The sequence below is a fragment of the Phalacrocorax aristotelis genome, chromosome 6, assembly GCF_949628215.1.
Source record: "Phalacrocorax aristotelis chromosome 6, bGulAri2.1, whole genome shotgun sequence".
In the NCBI taxonomy this organism is placed as follows: domain Eukaryota; kingdom Metazoa; phylum Chordata; class Aves; order Suliformes; family Phalacrocoracidae; genus Phalacrocorax; species Phalacrocorax aristotelis.
Window position 1 is genome coordinate 29,574,223 of NC_134281.1, and position 20,317 is coordinate 29,594,539.

General features: G+C 41.9%; 1 protein-coding gene across 1 annotated transcript in view; it reads left to right on the forward strand.

Moving 5' to 3' along the window:
* The window catches only part of NIBAN1 (niban apoptosis regulator 1), a 69,157-nt gene that overhangs the window by 15,043 nt on the left and 33,797 nt on the right, over window positions 1-20,317 (forward strand). Inside the window, exons 2-5 of the mRNA XM_075096780.1 lie at window positions 15,211-15,341; window positions 16,766-16,897; window positions 17,575-17,689; window positions 19,174-19,341. Coding sequence (XP_074952881.1) covers window positions 15,211-15,341; window positions 16,766-16,897; window positions 17,575-17,689; window positions 19,174-19,341 — 546 coding nt within the window. The remainder of the gene's footprint in view (window positions 1-15,210; window positions 15,342-16,765; window positions 16,898-17,574; window positions 17,690-19,173; window positions 19,342-20,317) is intronic.

The window sequence follows — 20,317 nt, forward strand, 5'->3', positions numbered from 1 at the left end:
GCTACGTCCTGACCTCTGAATTTCTGACACATGTGAAAAACCATCATGACTCAACTTAAACCCAAACTTTTGGAGCCAGAAGGTTCAACCTGACTGGCTCATTTTCAAAGGTTTGGTGTGTCTTTGCTAGTCAAGGTTGGTGTAAAGCAGAGACCATAAGATGTACTTTTCCAACATTGTCTCTTCTAGTGGCTGTGGTTTTGCGTTGGTCATTATAAAGAATCCATTAATCATATTGGTGGGTTTTGTGAATGCAGTTTTCCAAAATTCCTGGCCTCTTCATATGCAATCACCCTTTTCACAGATCTGCTTTTTGGTTAACTGAGAGCCTGCCTGTTTGTATGAAGCTGCTGGTTTTATGCAAAACCTATGGTGAAACTGTTGGTGAAATAATTGCTTGGTGATGGTTGAAAGGGTAAATAGTAAAATAGTAATGTCCCAGGGTACAAAGAAGTTTTGCTACTGCATGTGTAGCATCTCATTGGAAGAGGTGATTGCACTGTGTAATAGAGAAGTCAAGAGGTATTTAGGAGTAATGGTAAAGGAAATAAAAGTGTCTGAAAGGGTATTGTGGATTCTAGAGCTCTTGAGGATGTTTTGAAGCCACACTGGATGCTCTTAGGGAAAATACTTTGTGGAAATTCAGTGCTCATCCTGCACTTCATCAGGCTGGTGAATGCCATCGCCCTAAATGAAGATAGATGATGGATTTATGGGGCTTTCCCAGTGTTTGTTTCTTAGAAAGACGCAGGCTGACTTTAAGCCACCCTTGAAGAATGCAAGCATGGCTTGAAATTTAGCTGTAGTCAGTAAATGCAGGCAGCCTTTGGAGGAATTAAGATTTGGATGAGTTTCAAAATGAGTGTTACTCTGTTAGAGGCAGTTTGCGGATATTGGACACTTACCTGGGCTCATGGCAAACTTTTGCAGAGCAGCCCTGGAGAGGATGAAGCAAAAACTAGACCATTTCATAGGTTCTCCTTTGTCTTCTGCAATCACTTAACTGGGAGTCTGGGGAAAGACACAAAGAAAAATACATTGTAGAATTTGAAATTTCAAAGCAACACCACATAATCATGGTTTATTATTATCCAAAATCTGCTTTTTCTTTTGAAGATCTGCACTGACATAAGCATTTTGTGACTCCTTTTGCCACAGAGGGGTGCCTTTAGCACCCTTCTCTCCAGTTGTGAGTCTGTGAAAGAGACTGCTGCCTGGCTGTTTCCCTGGTGAAAAGAATGGTGACAGTGTGCTTAAAGCACAGTTGAGTAGATAGGAGCTAAATATGTTTAAAGTAGCATTACTAATGATTACTTCTGCATTCAGAAAATAAAAATATAAGCTGATACACATAAATTTGCCAGATAAAACTCTTATCACACAAAAGTTATTTTCTTTTATTCTTATCAGTTCTGTGTGTTGTATTATTAGGGCTTTTTTTTTCTTAGTCCCCTAAATAAAACATTTTACAAAACACAGAAAGATGAAGAATTTAGATTTTGATATGGACAAACAAGACAGAGGACCATATTCTTTTCCAAAAGGAGAGGAAGTATCAGCATCCACATCGATGGGAGCTCAGACTGGATTGATAGGGAGAACTTTATGGGGAGCCGTGATGGAAGAACTGAGACATAGAAAACCAGAGCTCCGTAATTGATCGTACGAAGGCAAATGCGCTGAAAGCAGACCGTTAAATGCACTAATGGAGGTATTGCCACCAAAGATTGCCATAGATGTAAAACCAGGCCTCTAACATGTTCTGGTTACATGTTGCCACAAGTTGTGGCATACGGGCAAGTACTTTTGGCGTGTCCGTACATGGAGGTCCTGCTGAAGACCTTGAAGGCACAGGGTTACTGCAAACCAGCAGGAGAGCTCTCAGAGAACTGTTTCCAAATAAATTCTTGGGAACAAATTTCCTCTTCTTAATAATAACCTTCTGACTGTTTTTCCAAGCCCAGAATCTCAGGTGGTCCTACTGTACAAACACAGCCACTGTACAAACACAGCGCTGGAAGAAGGTGGCTTTGATTTGGTTTTTTTCCTTTCAAGTTGTGTTGTGTTGTCACAAACCCTTCTGAATGTGAAAGATAAATGGAAAGGAAATGAGGCAACTTTTTTTTTTTCCCCCAAAAAAGGAAGGAGCATTGAAACATTGAGGCGGAAGAGCTGAGCGGCCAAGGAGACTCAAACACACATTTAGTGAGACAGACAATAGCTGACTGGCGCTTCTTCCTGGGAAGTCTTCTTAGAAATGGGAAAAACAAACACCAGTGGTAACCCTATTGTCTTCTCAATGATGCTTTCATGAGCGCTTGAGGAACTGAAACTCATTCAGGCATGAGAAGAATAATGTACAACACTTGGCAGACTGTCAAGTGGTTGGACTGTAGCCCCTCTGAGCTTGATTCCACTGTATATAAGCAGGCTTTAGCGAAACCAGCTCAATGGAGCAAACAACATGACTTTGAGACTTTGAGGTGGAACTTGCAGAGTTGTGTTCCACCACCTTCACGACAGAGCAAGCGACATCGTAGTTGCGCCTGCTTGGGAGTGACAGCCAAACACTCAGTGAGGCTCTGGCATTTCTCCAAATTACAGCTAGAAATAGAAGTCTGAAAAAGAAAACAAATACTTTTCAACAGTTTGCTGAGATGAAGAGTAATTTGACCTTAAACCCCAGCATTTGCACAGGAGTGACTGTTAGATAAAGGTCTTGCTTTGTACCTGTCCTCTGTTATACTTAAATCAAATTCCTTCTGAACACAGTTCTTTTTCCATTTTTTCCTTAAATTCTCCAAACCTATGGCCTTGTGACCTGGAGGTATTTCTCCTGCCTCTGGTGATCTGGATTGCTGGCACTGGCTGTTTGAAGGAAGAGCAGACCTGGTGAATGGGAAGGCAATACTTCATCTTCGATACTGCTGCAATTGCAGGAGGTTAGGGGTTGTTTTGCTTTTACTTGAACTCTTTTTCAGGATAAAATTTATGGAATTAATTCTGAATTTGCTAGCAGAAGGTATACTTTTATTGGTCAGGTCTCAACCTCTTTGATTCAGAAGAATCAAAGGCACAAACTCTGCCAAGTAAGGAATGATTAATGATGGTTCTTTTTAGCTTTGCAAAAATGTCCAGATCACTTTATTTCCTTCTTTTACAGTGCCCTGGAAATACTGGGATCTTAATTATGGCCTCACTTAACTTTGGAGAGGAGAAAAGAGGGAAAAGGAGGCCACTGGCAGGTCTCCCATGTTGAGAAGCCCCAGAGAGCCAGAGGGCCATCTCCCGTCTTCTGCTTGCTTGTTCCCCTTGATTTTCTTTTCATGCCCTTTTCTCTCATTTTCTCTGCTTCTGCCCATGGATTGTCCCTGGACTAAATTTAGCAGGGGCTTTTTTATGGTCACATTGGTTTTGTGAGGGAAGGGAAGACCTCCTTTGCTACGTTGTAGCCAATTCTGTTTGCTTTGCACCCATTTCACAGCTGGAAGAGAGCACAAGGCTGTGACCTATCCCAAACTAGGACTTTTGGGCAGTAGCAGCCACTGTAGTAGAGTCTGAGTAAAGCGTAAGTGAGAAAACCAGATGTACTGATTCAGACCAGGATTGTTTTGAAGGGTGAGAGGAGACTCAATCAAGGTCATTAGTGCGTCTTCCTCCCCTCGTGTCAAACCAGATGTTTCCATAGCTTTGAAGAACCCCTGATCCAGGCGGCTAGTGCTCTGGTTCCATGATAAGAGGCAGTGTTCATGGTGTTTCTCAGCTAACTTGAATTATAAAGCTTATCTGCTGCATTGCAGGCTGTAGTTTCCCTTCCCCACCTGTAATATTCACAGAAGAAGAGACTGTTTTACATGGGGTTTGGTGAGCAGATTCATGTAGTAATTATACACCTTTTTTCTAGACTCCTAACCTTAATTGATGCTTTTTTGCAGCCATGGGAAGGAACCTCCTTCCCCACAGGTTGAGGCACCAACCCTTTCTCCTGTCTCTTTTGTAGAATTAAAAATTCAGTGAACAGTGTGGTTTTGCTGGCTGGGAAATATTATTATCCACAGAGAAGTGGAGGAGGGTTTGTTTGTAAAAGGGGACACTTTTATTTGCATGAGGGTAGACACTTTAATGCTTGGAAGTATTTCCTACAAAGTGCAAATGCAGTAATTTTTTAATCCATTTATTTCTAAAGATTCAGCAAAGGTGTTTAAGGACATTACCTTATTTTTCTGAACATGAGAACAGACTATCAGCAAGGAGAATTTGTCTAGTTTGGCTTAGCTAAGACATAGAAAGATTAACCATATATTAGGCAAAATCATTTAGAAATGTCAGAACTAAGAAACATTTGTCTACTGGTTCATTTTCCCAGCTTAAAACCAGTAGTCCACACTGGTTGCTGTTCTGCAGCTGCTGTGTGTCCATATGGATGGATGAGATGATGGAAATATTTTTTCAGTATGTTTAATATGTATGCAAAACAGATTACTCAAAGTCATAGTAAATAATTCTGGCTTCACCAGGGCAAGCATGCAGACTATCTGCTGGGATCGTGGTATGGCACCCTGCGGCGGAGTGCTGTGAAACAACATTTTTGTCTTGTAGGTTGTGTCAGCCATGAACAATTCCTGCTGTAGCATCTTTATGGACAACACAGTCCATGTGGCATCAGACAGGGATCCCATTGTGTCACCATGTTTTGTAACAACAAAATATGTGATATATTAAAGAGATTTTGAAATGATGCTTCACTCAAACTTTTAGGTTTTATAAAGTGAGTTTTTCCATCCTCTCCCCAGTAATGTTTTGCTGTGACAACCATTACATTTCCTTGCATTCATCTTCCAGTATTATAGTATGAAATTAATGAGAACCTGAAGGAAATGACTAAAAGTGCACAACAAATGAAATATTTTCCCATTTTTGTTGTCCAAGCTTAATGTAAAGTGGGAGCTGAGGTAAAAAAATTCCTTGGGATGTGAACTGCACTTCACATATTCCTCTTCCAGGAATATAAATTTTTATTAGAGGCATAATTAATATAAATTTAAATTTTGTTCTCGTTTTAAAAAAGAGGGGAGAGCAATAAAATTAATTCTTGATTTTCACAAAGAGTTGTCTCTTCGTCCATCTAAAGACCTGTGTTGTCAGCTACATCTAGTAGGGATAAATACTTCTGTCTCCTTTGCTATGTGCAATACACATCTGTTATTTTTGACCCTCTGCTTAACAAAGTTTGCGGCATGGGTGTGACTGTGGTTTTGACTTAAAAGGACTTCCTGAGATGCTGTAGCAGAGATCCAATTTTAAAAATTAATATTTACCAAGAAGGCAGCATGTCAAAAGACCACAAGAGGAGGTTGCCTGAGAGACTGCAAGGGCAAAAGGTTTTTGCAAGCTCATAAGCTGGAAATGGGAAGGAGACAGTCTCCAAGACTGCTCCTCTAGTGTACCCTTCCAGGGAGATGATGTGTTTGTTCCTTGCAGTCCCCCTCCAAACGTTCCTCAATGGCTGCTGCCCTGCAGAGCACCAGGGCAAGGTGGTGTTGGCACAAGCTAAGAGGAAGAGATGATATTGGGAAATGGTCCCAACTGGCATACCGGTGACACGTGTATGGCCTGGGATCAGCTCTTCAGAAATCTGAGTGGTGCTGGTTATTTGGGTTATTTCAGCTCTGAGGCTGAAATGATTTCCTGCCATAAAATTAAGAGATGTGGTGGTAGTGGTGGAAAGCCATTAAAATAAACACCTGCACTTTGAGGCCTCTGTTTAATTTTGTTCTGAGATGAATCTTGGTTTTAACGTTTTTTTGCACATAGGCTAGCTGAAATATTTTCCTTTGCAATTCATTACATTTACTCATTTTCAGTGATTGTGGGAGCCAAAAGTGAATCAAATGCCTTACAATTCAGAGAGAAAAACTGCAAGGAGGGGGTACCTGATGGTACCCTTACTCTCATCTCATTACCAACACATAACCCTTTTGTGGCGTCTGTGCATTTGTTGAAGAGAAATGGAACAAAATATTACAACGGGATAATGGCCTTCTGCTACAATGCTGAAAAGTGATGCCTTCATGGGAAACCTCATACTCTGAGAAGTCCATGTGGGTTGACTTATGTTAGACTGGTAGTGAAAGGAGTTACAGCGTAAACAGAATAATGGGAATTCTAAGACTAATGTAAGGCAACCTCAGCATAAATAAGACCCCACATGGAAAGGTGTGTGTGTGTGTACTCATACCTGTGTACAATGTCATATATGCCTTTGAGTAATTTTGTAATAGACCTGTCTAGTATGGCATAATTTTGGTAAAATAATTAAGAAAAAAAAAAAAAGAGTAAAATATCACCTGGAGTGATATGGGCACACTCCAGACATTGCACAGAATTAATCTTGTGCAGGTGTGTGTGTCTGTATAATTTTTTTTTTTTTTTTCAGAAAAAAAATTCAGCTAGTATCATGAAGATGGTTATTTCTGTTATCTGTATCTCTGACGTGAGAATGGTTTTCCTTATTTTGTCTTGTGGATGTTTGGGCAGTGAAGTAACTGGCTGCGATGCCTGTCACCCGAAAGGGAGGGAAGAGGCAATACATCATCCTGATTTAAAGAGTGACGCTGCATTGGCTTACATTTTTTGAAAGCTGTTTAAATGTTCCCAAGAAACATTCTTGTATGACCTTCCATGATGCGTAACATGATGCAGAGATCCGGGCTGGAGAGAGCTGCTCAAGATGTGCTTGGTGTTTGTTTCCTCATTAGTGGCTCTGCTTGTGGCTCTGGTGCTGAAAAAAAGAAACCAAACAACAACTTGAAAATCGTTGACCTTCACAAAAGTAACTTAATACAAAGCATAGTTTAGATTCTTGTGGCCCTCAGGAACTAAACTGGGTTCATTTATTTTATTAAATCCCTAGTTCTTCTGGTGCTGTGAAATAAGCTTATAAATAAAGGATTGTCAGACCTTATTCTTGCTGAATTTGACCATGAGTAATTGTTTCTAGCAAAGCGTTGCTGCTTCTAACCCCATTACCAATAAAGGATAAATTTCAGCAGCCTTAAGGATAAGCTTATCTGACACAGTGTTAATCAAACCCTTGGCTCGTATGGGGCTTGTTTCTGCTTGATTACCCACAAGCTTTGGCCTTTAGGTAATTGACAGAACTGCAAAGGCAGCTGGTGAAATCTTGTTTCTCCTCTAAACAACGATTCAGCAATGGGAGTGTTGCAGAGCTGGTGGCTGGTGGTACCTGCTGTTTGGTGCAGGAGCACCTGATCTCACTGGTTGCAATTCAGGCATTTTAAGGTTACAATTCAAGTCCTTCCTGTTGTTTTCCCCATCTGCTGCCCCAAGCCTATGTGTTTAGGAGAGCAGTAGCACTGCCAGCGGTTTCCTGATGTTTACTGCCTCTCCCCTCTGCAAAGCTGGTGGAGCTGCTTGTACAGGACACATCAGCAGATGGAGAGGTTGTCCACCTGTTTCCCCCAGCACGAGAGATAACACATGTACGGGAGAAGGTATGAAGAAGCTGGAGGGAGCGGTGTCCCAGGGCTGGCATGTGTCTGTGAAGTGCATGTGCTGACTGAGTAGTTGTATCTGATGGTGAAAAAGTCTCAGTGAAGCTTATTTCCATTGTTTCAATGAAATACATTGTGCTTGGACGGCTACAAGTCACATCTTCAGATGTCTGTGTGTCTGCTACTTCTCCATTTCAGGTGTGCACGATACGTGTCATCCGAGCCTGTTGCTTTGCAATCATGGGTTGATGCTAAAATACATCTCTCTGAGCATTTCCATCTTAACAGCAGCTGGTCTTAAATAAAATACCCTGGCAACAGGTTGTGCAGTTGGAGGGAATTGCGTGCTTCTTGTGAAGGACGTAGCATGGAAATAATGTGATAGCAATTGAGATATCCTCCAGAGAGTTTCAGGTTATAGCAGATGCTGGCACAGGCGTGGAAGATGTGCTGTTAGGATAATGATGGTTAACCATAGATCAAAGGTGTGATAGTTCTGTGTCTGCATTTCCCAAGAAGAATTTTCTTCATCCTGGTCTGGGAGGGAAGGGGAAAGGGGAAAGGAAGCCTGGCTGAGTTTGACCCAAGAGACGGGCTGTGTTTAAGCAGGATTAGTGCTCTGTGTTTTGCTCTGCATTTTTTTAATGAGGCCATATTCAGAATTAATTTAAAATAGCAGGATCTGTAGTTAAATCACAAGCTACTCTTAAGAAAACAAGCCTCTTTTTTTTTTTTTTTTTTTTTTTTTGAATGAATGAGGTCTGTCTCACTCAGGTCTGTCTACTCCCTCTGAAATACAAGATGCCCATGAAGTTGCCCGAGAAGAACATTATAGGTATATAAACCTATTCAAATATATGGGATAATTCATAGAATCACAGAATCATTAAGGTTGGAAAAGACCTCTAAGATCATCAAGTCCAACAATTGTGCAGCTCAGTATAAAATTCCGCCTTATTTAGCGGGGCACTTGAGGAAGAGCTAAGTACTCGAGTAAAATTGTAGCAAGGGAGATCTGCAAGGCTGGAATAGAGCCTGTTATTTTTGGCTCCTCCTTTGCTGTGGATCAAGTTTACATGAACTTACAAATGTGTTTGTTTAGCTTGCCCTGAGAGAGGAGCTTCACTTCTGGTGAAGCACAAATTCCACAACCACAGTCTCAGCTGGGAAGCTTGCTAAGGAACCTGATTTTTTTCACAAGACAGCATCGACTTTCCCGCTCATGCTGTAGAGAAGATGGGCTAAGCACCCAAGAAGTGCTTATATGCTGGCATTTAGGAGGAGGATGATCTGAGGTGTGATGGGTATTATTCTTTCCCATGGACTGAGCTTCGGGTGATTAACTGGGATTTTACCAGTGCAATTTGGTGTTCACTTTGCAGATGAAAAATTTGGGTGTGTGCACACCCCAGTGTAGTTACAGCACTATAAGATTTTAATGAGAGTAGTCTCCATTTATACAAAACAAAGCTGAGAGTAAATAATTGGTTTCAATATTTTATCAGGTGCAAACCATGCTTTCCAGCATGTAAGCATGGGGAGGTGGGGCGGCTCCATCAGAGAGCTTCTTCGTTTGGCTCAGTGAGTACAAGCAAACCCATGGGGACATGATTCAGCCAAATCAGAACGCAGGATTTGTGTCTGTCATCCCTTTTTTTCATAACAGATATTAAGTCATGACTCACAAATAATTTAAATATTGTTTCTGTAAATACAGACCAACTGAGCTATGCTTTCAACAACAAAGAGAGCATTTTGTATTGCCTCCCTGTACGCGTAGGATAAAGCCTGAGAGCACTTGGATTTAAACAGTTTCTGGGTGTACCTGTTGTGGCTTTGCCCCAGTCAGCGACCGAGCATCACGCAGCCGCTCGCTCACTCCCCCCTGAGTGGGATGGGGGAGAGAATCGGAAGAGCAGAAATGAGGCAACTCATGGTTTGAGATAAAGACAGTTTATCAGGTAAAGCAAAAGCTGCACGAGGAAGCAAAGCAAAACAAGGAATTCATTCACTTCCCATGGGCAGGCAGGTGCTCAGCCATCTCCAGGAAAGCAGGGCTCCATCATGCGTAACAGTTACTTGGGAAGACAAATGCCATCACTCCAAATGTCCCCCCCTTCCTCCTTCTTCCCCCAGCTTTATATACTGAGCATGATATCGTATGGTATGGAATATCCCGTTGGTCAGTTTGGGTCAGCTCTCCTGGCTGTGCCCCTCCCAGCTTCTTGTGTGCCGAGCAGAGCACGGGGAGCTGAAAAAGTCCTTGACCAGTGTTAAGTGCTACTTAGCAACACCTAAAACATCTCCACATTATTACCACTGTTTCCAGCAAAAGTCCAAAACATAGTCCCATACTAGCTACTACGAAGAAATTTAACTCCATCCCAGCTGAAACCAGGACATAGCATAAGCAAGTGCACAAGAAAGAAAACTGTAGGAAAGAGGGAATTGCTGGTAATTGCTGCTGCACTATTACATGTCCCATAGCACTGGAAGGTGGTGGGCACTGTTAGAGAGGATATGCCAAAGAGAATTGCTTTTACAGGTTTTCTGGTTCCTAGATGCATTTAATAAGTGATAATGATGTTTGAAATGAACGGGTGAATTCAGGAAGAGAAGCTTTTATGCACCATATTGCAGCAGAAGCCGCAGAGGCTGCTTCTCTCTCTTCACAGCAAGCATCCATCCTGTTTCAGCGCTGCCACTACTGAAATACAGCTTTGCCGATTCATAGGGCTCAGGTAGAGCATCTACAGTTTTAGATGTTTATCTCAATCAAAGGATGCGTTTATCTTGGACTTGGGATAAAAGTTGATCTATGAGCTGAACATTGAAGTTATTTTGAGCTATGAGAATAAGATTATATATCCAGATAGATGGATGGATAGTAAGTAATTTTAAAGCTTGTTACTGAACTTGCTGAGTAATGTTAAGGCATGCAGTAAGTATACTTCAAAAGCATGTCCCTGGTTGTGGGTTGCACTCCTGGCTGGTGAAGCACCATGTGGGTATGATCAACTGGTCTTTTTCTCTTCAATTCTGATGCCTTTGCTTGTGGCCTTGTGGCAGAAATACAAGGACAAAGTCATTCATTCCTGTTCTGTCTCAATACTTCACACTTGTTTGAAGTGCTGGGTGCACTGGCATTCAGCATGCACAATGCTTATTGTTTCTTTTAGATTTTGTCTAGGGTTTGTTTTGATACAGCAAATCATCTACTTTTTTTGCAGTTCATGTCCCTCAGGGCACAACTTATATTTTACCAAGGGCTTAAATGATTTAAGAAGATAAGTCCCCCAGACCTCCATTATGAATGTTGCGATCATGGTATTTTTTGAAAACCCCATTCAAAAGCTGCTGAGTGCAAGCAGTTGTGCTATGAAGAGGAAGGGTCATGGTCACCTTGCTACCCATGTAAGGGTCATCTTGCTACCAAACTACAATATTTAAGTGGAATAACAGCATTTACGGTGAGTCCCTACCTCTTCCTAACTTCCAAATGGCTGAAGTCTGGTGAGTGTGAGCAGTGCCTCTCTTGTATGCCAGCTGAGAAGTTATTGTTTTGTGACCTTTTTTTCCTGAATTTTCCTGACCTGCATCCGTGTCGGTCATTTGGCAACCCATTGTTGAGAGAGCAGAGGAGTGTGGCAGGATGAGGTAGCCAGGCTGTGCGTGGCCATCCCACCAGGCTGAAAGCCAGCTAGACCAGCAGATATTCATGGGAGAACTTGCCAAAGACTGGCCTTATTTTTTAACATTGGATGTCAGTGTATTTCAATAAAAACAGTGAAATCCAAATTAAAAAGTCAGGTATTTGAGAACATGCTGTGGGTCTGATGACTTGGAGTTACATCCAAGTGTCCAACACAGGTGGTACACAGTTAAAAATGTCAAAGGCAGTGGACAAGTAGGAAGAAACAAGTTGGGGGTGGGGGGGATTCCAGGTTTCCAGTGGGGCAACTGGCAGATGTTTCTTGTTTCCCAGTGCAATGACATTTGGTGGTTCTGCAGAAGAAAAGATGCATCATGAAGCATTTGAAAAGTTTGTTCTTTAGCAGGATCTAAACTCTCAACAAAAGGGTGACATCTGTGTGTGCAGACCGTTGCCACCTTAACTTGACAGAAATCATTCCACCTCCATTGCTGCTGTCTTTTGCTGTTGGTAAATTCAGTTGCATGCGGGCTTCTACTGGAGATAATCACATTTTGTCTTCTCCTAGGATAAACATCAGTCTAGCTGCTGGGTTTCAGATGACATTTATACAGGCTGGAGCTGTGCTTTTGCCAGACCAATTGAGTAGGAAAGTTGGCCTTACTTCATATAAACATCTCTGACTAAGCAAGCCACACTAAATTTGGAAAAGAATTAGGGGAACTCATTTTTCAACGACCCTGGAGTATTTTATCTCCAGTTGCCCCATGTTATCATTTCATGGGAAGAGTTTCTATTACTCATGACTGTCTGTTTCCAGTCATGTTTTTCATGTTTGTTTTCAGATAGCATATTTTTATCTCCTGTAAACCAAAAGAGTTTAAAGATCCATTGGTGAACAATGGCTCAAGGGTCCATCCACATCTCTTCTCACCCGCAGGTAATGTTGCAGTTCCTACTGAGCCAAGCGGTGCAAGGCCAGGTCCTTGTGCAATGCCATTCTCAACCTCTTCAAAAAACAACTTCTTCTAATTTTAAGAAGGGGTAGATTTTTAATACAGAGAACCTTTGCCACAAGAAGTACAAAGACTGTAATAAACCGCATGAAGCATTTGCTCTTCAATTCATGTTTTGTTTGATTGTAAATAAATTCTGCCCATAGAAATCACATTGATATAATATTTCTCATTTATATATATGTTAGGAATTGCATAGTTCCTTTCTTTTTGGTCATCATACTTTAAGCTGATCTAAGAAATGTTGACACCGAAGAATCACACTTCTGAGCTGAGTTAGCCATAATTGAAAGACTTTGCCAAAAGTACAGGTATTTCCTGTGATTGTTGGGGTTTTTTCCCAACACCAGAATTTTTTTCTTTGTCCCACTTCCTCTGCAAATTTTTACTGCAGGATGCAGGCAGTAGTCAAGTAAGGTCCAGTGTCCCAGAGCCCTCTGTAACAGATTAAAAGGCCACTGCAAGCTGGAAAAGAAAAAGCTGCGGTGCAAAATAGGGGCAACCCTGGCAGTGGCCTGAGCAGGAAACTCCACCAGGGCTGGGGCCAACGACATCCTATTGCTGGCTGGGACCGGAAGAAAAAAAAAATGCTATAAAGAAGGTTTTGGGAAGCTTTGTCCTTATTTGGAGAATAAGTTTATGCCCCTGCCTAAAGCAGGCTGGTTTTTAAAAGGCTGTCAGATGGGCAGGGATTTTCTGCTTCAGCAGCACCGGTATCCTGCTATTATACACAAGCACGTCCTATGATCACTAGGTCTCAAAAAATCTGATCTCTTAAAACTGGAGGGTTGGAGCCCAGATTAGCACCAGGGGCTGCTGCACAAGTAAATCTGAAAAACTTACATACCCAAAAACTTAATCCAACCTCCTGACATCCCTCTGGCTTTGTATAATGACTCTGCAAATGCGTCCGTTGGCTGAGCCACCTCCTCCATGCACCCAGGCAGGGCTCAAAGTGGTGGCTGGTTTGTAACCCAGTGGTGGTGTGGGACTGGAAGTGGGGAGGAGTGGAGCAGAAGGGGCTTTCAGTTTAATTGAAGGCAGCGATCCTGTTGATGCTTAAGAAGGAGAGCTGGTTACACAGGAGTAGCTGGAATGAAAGGTTGTGTCAATATTGTCCCTAAACTTGAGAGGTGAGTCAAATTCTGTGCATCAAACTGAAAATAAAATTGCAGAAGCAGAGAAGCTGATGTATAGCTTTTTCTTTTGTGTGCACGTCCACAAAACTACAGCAATGTAGTTTTCAGGAAGTTATGGAGTAATTTAATACTGCGCCTATCTGAATTGGCGAAATTACCTCTAACAGCCCGGTAATGTCCCACATTAGGAGCAAATCGGAGCTGGACCTGAAATAAGCACGTTACAAAATCTTTTGCTATTGCTCATCTCTGCGAATTCCTTAGCAAACTAGTTCTTTTTTGCCACATGTATTTGGGTTTTTAAATGAAAATAAAGTAGGTGGAAGTGATAAATCTTGGACTGTAGCATCTTCTGCACCAGAGCATCCCATGCACTTTCTCCTGTAAAATCCCATGCACTTACTCTCATAATGATCCACAGCTTTTCTCTTTCTTTAGCCATATTTTAAATTATTTAAGATGAAGAAAGGCATGAACGTTCTGGGAATTGTGCTGACTTTTAAACCCCATTTTTCAGTGAGAAATGGCAATAAAATCAGTAGTAATCCAGGAAGTTTTGCATAGCTACTTTAGGAGGACGGTGCTTCTGTGCTTGAAGCAGCAAATCTGTCAAGATCTCTGATTTCATCATAGCTGCTGCAGACTCACAGCCCGTTGTGTAAAATATAGAAGCATCATGAAAACTCACAGTGAATCCCTTTTGGTGGTTGTGCTGGTGGGTGGCTGGGGGGAATTTGTCCGTCTGGGAATATCATCACAGGATGCAGGTGGTTCAGCTTTTCCAGGACTTCCACAGTGTTTCTTGCTGGTTACTCTGGCCCTTCAGGAGTCTGAATGCCAGTCCTGGTTTAAGAGCCCACGTATATGAAAGGCTTCAAGAAATCACAGTTTGGGAACTACCATTTTTTGTCTTACACAGAAATTTGATTTTTTTTTAACCCAAGCAGAAGAAAATTTTGAAAGCATCAAAATTGCTTGAGGTGTGAAATTATGTTTCTCTGTTTTATACTCCGAAAAAACCCTTTGTGATGGGGCTCCTTAATACGGGGGATCTCTCCAGTATCCAGGATGGTCTGATTGATATCTAGATCATAGTCCAGGTTTTAGGTTTTGCATTGCTGCAGACTGTTTGAGTCACATACATGCACATGGCTTTAACTTTTAGCTTCACTTCTCTGTCTGGAAAGCATTATTATTTCTTTGATAGGGTTAATGAGTTAATTACTTGTAAATTGCTTTAAGATAACCAGAAATGAGACTGTCCATGTGTTTGCTGCTGTTATTGCTACTGATGAGATCCTGATCATAGCAAGACAATACAAGATTAGTGTTTGTTGCAGCATGACTGAGTATGTTTACATTAAAACAAAGAAGAGACTGAGTGCACAAGCCTAGAAAACATCCTTTGTAGGAGCTTTGAGTCAGCTTTTAAACTATGATTATGTGATAAAATTGGAAAATAAAACAGTGATAAATACTAGCCAGTATCACTTAGATACTAGTCGGTATCACTTATGTATGTGTTTCTTTGAAAACCTTATCAACTCTTAAACACTCACGCTCTGGCGGTGTGTCCTAGAGAGAGCCAGATAGTGTCTTTCCTTAGAGAAATGGATTTGGGGTATGTTTTGCCCACTCTAAGAAGGAAAAACAATGTCCAAAACCCAGTGTTTTCTCTATATCATTAAGACCCGGACAAATTCCCTCTGCGCTTGGTCATCACAACAGCTGAATGCATCTTTGAGGGTTTCCTGATATGCTGTGCAGCAAGTGGCCTTTGGTACAGTTGGGCAATATTTCGGGTCACTGGGGATAACTGCTTTGGTTCTGCATTACAGTTTCTAAGCTGCTGTACATTAAATACAAGTACATCTCTATTTCTGCTTCAGGAAAAACAGAGGCCATCATCAAAAACTTCAGCCCCCATTACAGACGCCAGTATGCAGTGGCTTTCTGCAAGCATGTGCAGGATGAGCTGGAGCAGCATCGGGATTCCCAGTCCCGGTTCCTGAAAACCAAGGTACGAGGGCACATAAGCCCTTCACCATCCTGAAGCTGCCATACAGCTCTGCTCTCCTGCATGAAACAATTAATGTATTGACTATTTAAATCACACATTTAGTAGTCAAAATGTATGAAAAGCATGAGCTGCAAGTGTGTCAGCTAACGACTTGGCTTGGTTTTCTTGTTTTTCCCAGGGTTGAATGCCCTCAAGTAAAGTTGATAGGTGGTACAGATACTCAAAGATTCTAAAAATCAAGCCCAAAGTATTTTTAAAGTTATTTAAATGCTTCTATATATACAAGCACAGTTCAGAAGTGTTCTTTAAGCTTCTTATATTGGATAGTTGAATACATAATAAATGTGTATCTAGGACATTTTACATGTGTACTTTCTTCTATGTAACCCACCTGCACACTATAGATTTGCAAGTGCAGATGTTGGATTTGGTTTAGTTAGGTTTTAGGTGGAAAAGTTGCATTTGGGTGCAGGTTTAAAGTTTATTTTTGAAAATTCATCTTTGTTTTGGTTGTGTTTGGTTGTCTCATCATACTGTGAGAAGAACCATAACACAAGTTTCTGGTACAAAGGATGCATCTCATCAAGGTAGGGTTAGACACTTGGACAAAACTAGTTGCTTCCAGCTGATTGCAAGGCTTTGCAAGAATCTTGGGTCAGAGATGATACATTCAGGGTAGACATTTATGTAGGAAACTTAATTAACCCTTTCAGCCATGATGACAGCGTTCTGTAAAGAAGGCAATAATCCCCCTTGAGAAGTGAGCTATGGAGAGCTGTTTTTTATTAGAGGAGGAGAGACAAAAAGAGAGACAAAAGTCTCTTCATTCAAGGAAAATGCAGAGAACCAGCCTTCAATATTACAAAGATACAAATCTGAATTTTTTGGCCATATTGGAAATCACGTGTTTCCAATGCTCTTGAAATGAGCAGGGTAAAGCAATGAAGTGGATGTAAAAGGTGGGATAATAGAAAAGCCACGACTTTCAGAAAGATTCATATCAGTTACAAGAACACAGGTGCAAATGTGTTACAAAGAACTGGGAAATAATTTACTATTTTATAATAAAACTGTTGCATCAATGAAATGTTTTCATTGATGTTGTGTAGTGGAAAATGGGAGATAATGAATTACAAGTCATCTTGCATTCAGCATGCCAACCAAAAGGTAAATAAGAACATCTCTGTCTCAGAAATCTGGAATTCTTTTTGGAAGGCAGAGCTTCTCTTTGGCTTCCTCACCTCAGGCTACAAGAATTTGATAGTGTGTGTAGTATCTGCCTGAATCAGAATGATGCTTATGGCTCCAAACTGCATTTGAAGACTCGAAAGCCCTCGTAGCAATCTTACAGAAACGTAGGAAAAAAAGCTTCAAAATGGTCAGTAATCCAGAGTAATTTCAAATCTAGAAAATTGCCTTTGTAGCCCCCGGCGGAAGCTGGGACCGTCTTATATGAGGCAGAGCTGCTGCATTTTGCTGAGGATCTGAAGAAGTGGAAGGACAGATATGTCGTTATCAAAAATGACTACAGTGTGGATTGCTTTGAGACTAAAGAGGTAAATGCTTCTTCCTTTTATGTTCTTCTATGCTCCCAGAGAAACTGGTGTCAAGTGAATTGGCCACTGCTGCCACCTTTCTTTTGACAATACTAGATGAAATGTCCTCGGCAAGGCAGCTTCAGCCTTGCGGAGATGGCTGGAAGCTCCACAGTGGTGGTTGAGGGTACAACCAAGCCCCTTGTGTTGGCCATACACATTTGCCAGAATCAGCAAATCACTTTAACAGAGCTTTGAACCTTCCTTTGCATATCACGGAATATTTCTTATCAGTATGTCATTGTAATACACCAGCATGCTTCTGCAGTTGGTTTTAAGTAGCAATTTTTGGGTGGCTTCACGTTGACTACAGTGAAACTTTTCGTTTGGCAGCTGCAAGAGTCAAACACATCCTGGCTGACAAATCAAATGAATAGGGCTTAGAAGAAAATCCCATCCTTTTTCCTTCCCTTCTGTCTTTTCATCGTGGCTCATAAGCCATGATATTTTAAAATGTTTTTTATATTTAACCATGTTTTAGGTTTGACGTTTCCAGGAAATGTATCCAAAATCAGTCTGACAAAAAAAATATCCCTGTGGGGAATATCCTTGTGCATTAGCTATGTAAATGAGTTCTGTGCTTTATGATTTCCCTTTCCTTAAACTACTGTTTGACTCCCTCTCTCTTGATTTTTCAGGCCTACCAGAAAGGAGCCAGCCCTAAATATCATGTTCTTCCTGCAGGAGGCAAAGTACTGATTTCAGAAGAAGATTACAATTTGCTGTCTGATAAACATTTTCCAGATCCTATTGGTAAGCCCTGCTCAAAGCTGAACTGCCAAACCTCAGGCTCTTATGCAGACCTCTTCTGGGCAGGCTTTCTGGCTAGACTTTAAAATGGGGCAACAGAAGATGCACACAGCCCTTTTCCTAAGTCAAAGCAGAGCTCCAGAGTGGATGTACACAGAAGATGCTATAAGCTAACATTCAGAAAAATGCTGGCTCCCTTGTTTTTTCCAGCATCCCGGCACAAAGCTGCTGGAAGCTGTGCAGAAGCAGGGCAGGAACCACACCACCATTGTTCCCAGGCTTTGTTAATATTCCTGGTTTATTTGTTTCCATTTTTAGATGCCAGCTGCCTGTGTTGACTCACAGTTGATAAGAAGTCCCACAGAGAGGGCAGGAAGGTTGCTGCTGCTGAATTTGTTGTTTCTGTGACAGGAACCGCTGTTGTCCTGCCTGCCCCCACCCCATGAAGATGGAGAAAATTCGGGCTTTAAGGGAGCAGATCTCATATTGCAGAGTCAGATTTGGAAGATGGGGTGTCACATAAGAAAAGGGATAAGGGCAACATGTAGACATGTCTTGTCTTGTACCACTTGAAGTTATGACCGTTGGGAGGTGTTCCCCTTACATCCATTTCCCAAGGCATAGGGTGGTAGCATAGGGCAGTGGTGCCTGGAGTTGTCTTCCATGTGTCACCACAGCTCTGCAGCAGTGGGGTTGAGTGATGTGGAGCAGCCCAAGGCTGCTTGTGGGCTTCCCATTGCTCTCCCTTCACAAAGAGTGGCTCAGTTAGTTTTTTTATGGCCCTTCTCTCCTTCTGTGCGATGCTGAACACCCTCCGAAATGAACATCTTGTGTTCATCTTGATGCATGGCACAGAGACAAGATTGGGTTTGGTCATCTGTAAACGGTGTTGTATGGCACCCCCTGTGCACAGTGACTCAGGGCAGGTGGAAACTGGAGATACTTAATTCTTTCTTTGCTTCACCTTCAAGAGTTTGAAGTGACAGTTCACCAGACCAGCTTGCAGTTGTGTTTGGAAACCCTGGAGAGAGGGAAACCACTGTTCCTACACAGTTTAATGCAATTAATTTCTACATGGAAGACTATATGCTCCTATATGGTGTCTATGTGGAAGAGACCAGAGCTGCCCACTAACTTACGTATTTGCCATGAAAACCTTTGTCCTAGCAGCTACAATCCAATGAAATAGTGTCTTTGAAATTTTACCAAAAATGTGTAGTTTATGGCCATCTTGAATAGAAAACAAGCTGACATGAAGTTGCTATGGTATAACATAGAGAGGTGGTTGGTGCCTGCTCAGTTTGCCTGTCCCAGCTGTGTCCCCCTGCCCTCTGTGCCCAATCACCTGGATCAAGAAGGAGACTTGATTTTTTCATGTCTCATGCTTCCCTGCTAGTAAAGGTCTGTTCTTTCTGTCATAGCAGAGGGAAGGAGCCAAACCCCCAAGAAATCTGCAGATTTCAAATGGAGATGTTTGTTTTGTGTAGGGTCAAGTGAGAAGGAGGTCGCTCAAGCCTTTGTTCAGCTTCCAAGGGAGTTCCCGGTTTACCTGTGGCAGCCCTTTGCCCGACACAGCTACTATTGCTTTCCAGAGCCAGAAGCTCAAAGGCAGTTCAGCGCCATGCTGGGAGACTGCGTGAGACACTCAAACCACGGTGAGTGCAGAAAGGGCCTCTTCCTGTACGTCATTAACCCTGGTGAAGATTTAAATAGCTATTATAGTAAAAAAGCTGTAGAAAAATGTGAGTCACTTATGAAAGATGCTTGGCTTTCAGTGCCTTCAGGAATGCATAACCATACCCCTTCTTCTTGCTTTGCTGGGAGTGAAGTTAGGTGGGATTTGAGCTGCAGTGTGGTAAGCTTGGGTAGAAAACATGGGAATTGCTTTGAAAGTGGCATTCCCCTCTCTGTCAGCTCATCTAAATCCAGTATCATGGCACAAAATCATAAGAGGTGTTTACTAAATATGGCATGGCAAACTCCCACCTGTGATGGCAAGCTTGACGAATGCATCATAGGTACAGTAGACCAGGTTTGTATGATGAGGAGGGAACGCAGTCTCCTGGTATGTTTCTGTAATGTTATACATATCTCACCAATGGTCAAATATTTGGTGTTTTGTGCAGGTGTTTAGATAGCAGCTCAAGCCCCAGCCATGGTTAAGCCTTGTAGGAGGGACATGAATGGTGTGTAAGACACAGTAATGATTGTTTGCACATGGGTAAATTTTAAATCTCACTTTCTGAGTATGTTAGACTAGAAAACTTAAAAAAATCCCAACTTGTGACTTGCTAGCATTATAAAAATAACCTTGCTCCCATGAAATTAGAAGAGCATTTATGACTTGTATCCTTCAGAAAAAGAAATGCTTCCTGTTTTTCAGAATACTCTTCTCTTTTTCCATCAAGCTGACCTGGTTCCCCTGCTAGTGTCCAGGCTCTTCCATGCTTTTGAGTCCCATCTGCTCCTGCTGCCCTTGATGGGAAATGGGAACACTCAGGAACTTCTCCAGCAATCTCAGCTACTTGGGCCTGAAGCCCCTCCTTGTAGATAAATGACTTGAGAGTGCAGTGTGTGAACAGTCCCTTTTACTTACAGAAGAGGCTCCCAATGTGGCTTTTTAGCTGTCAT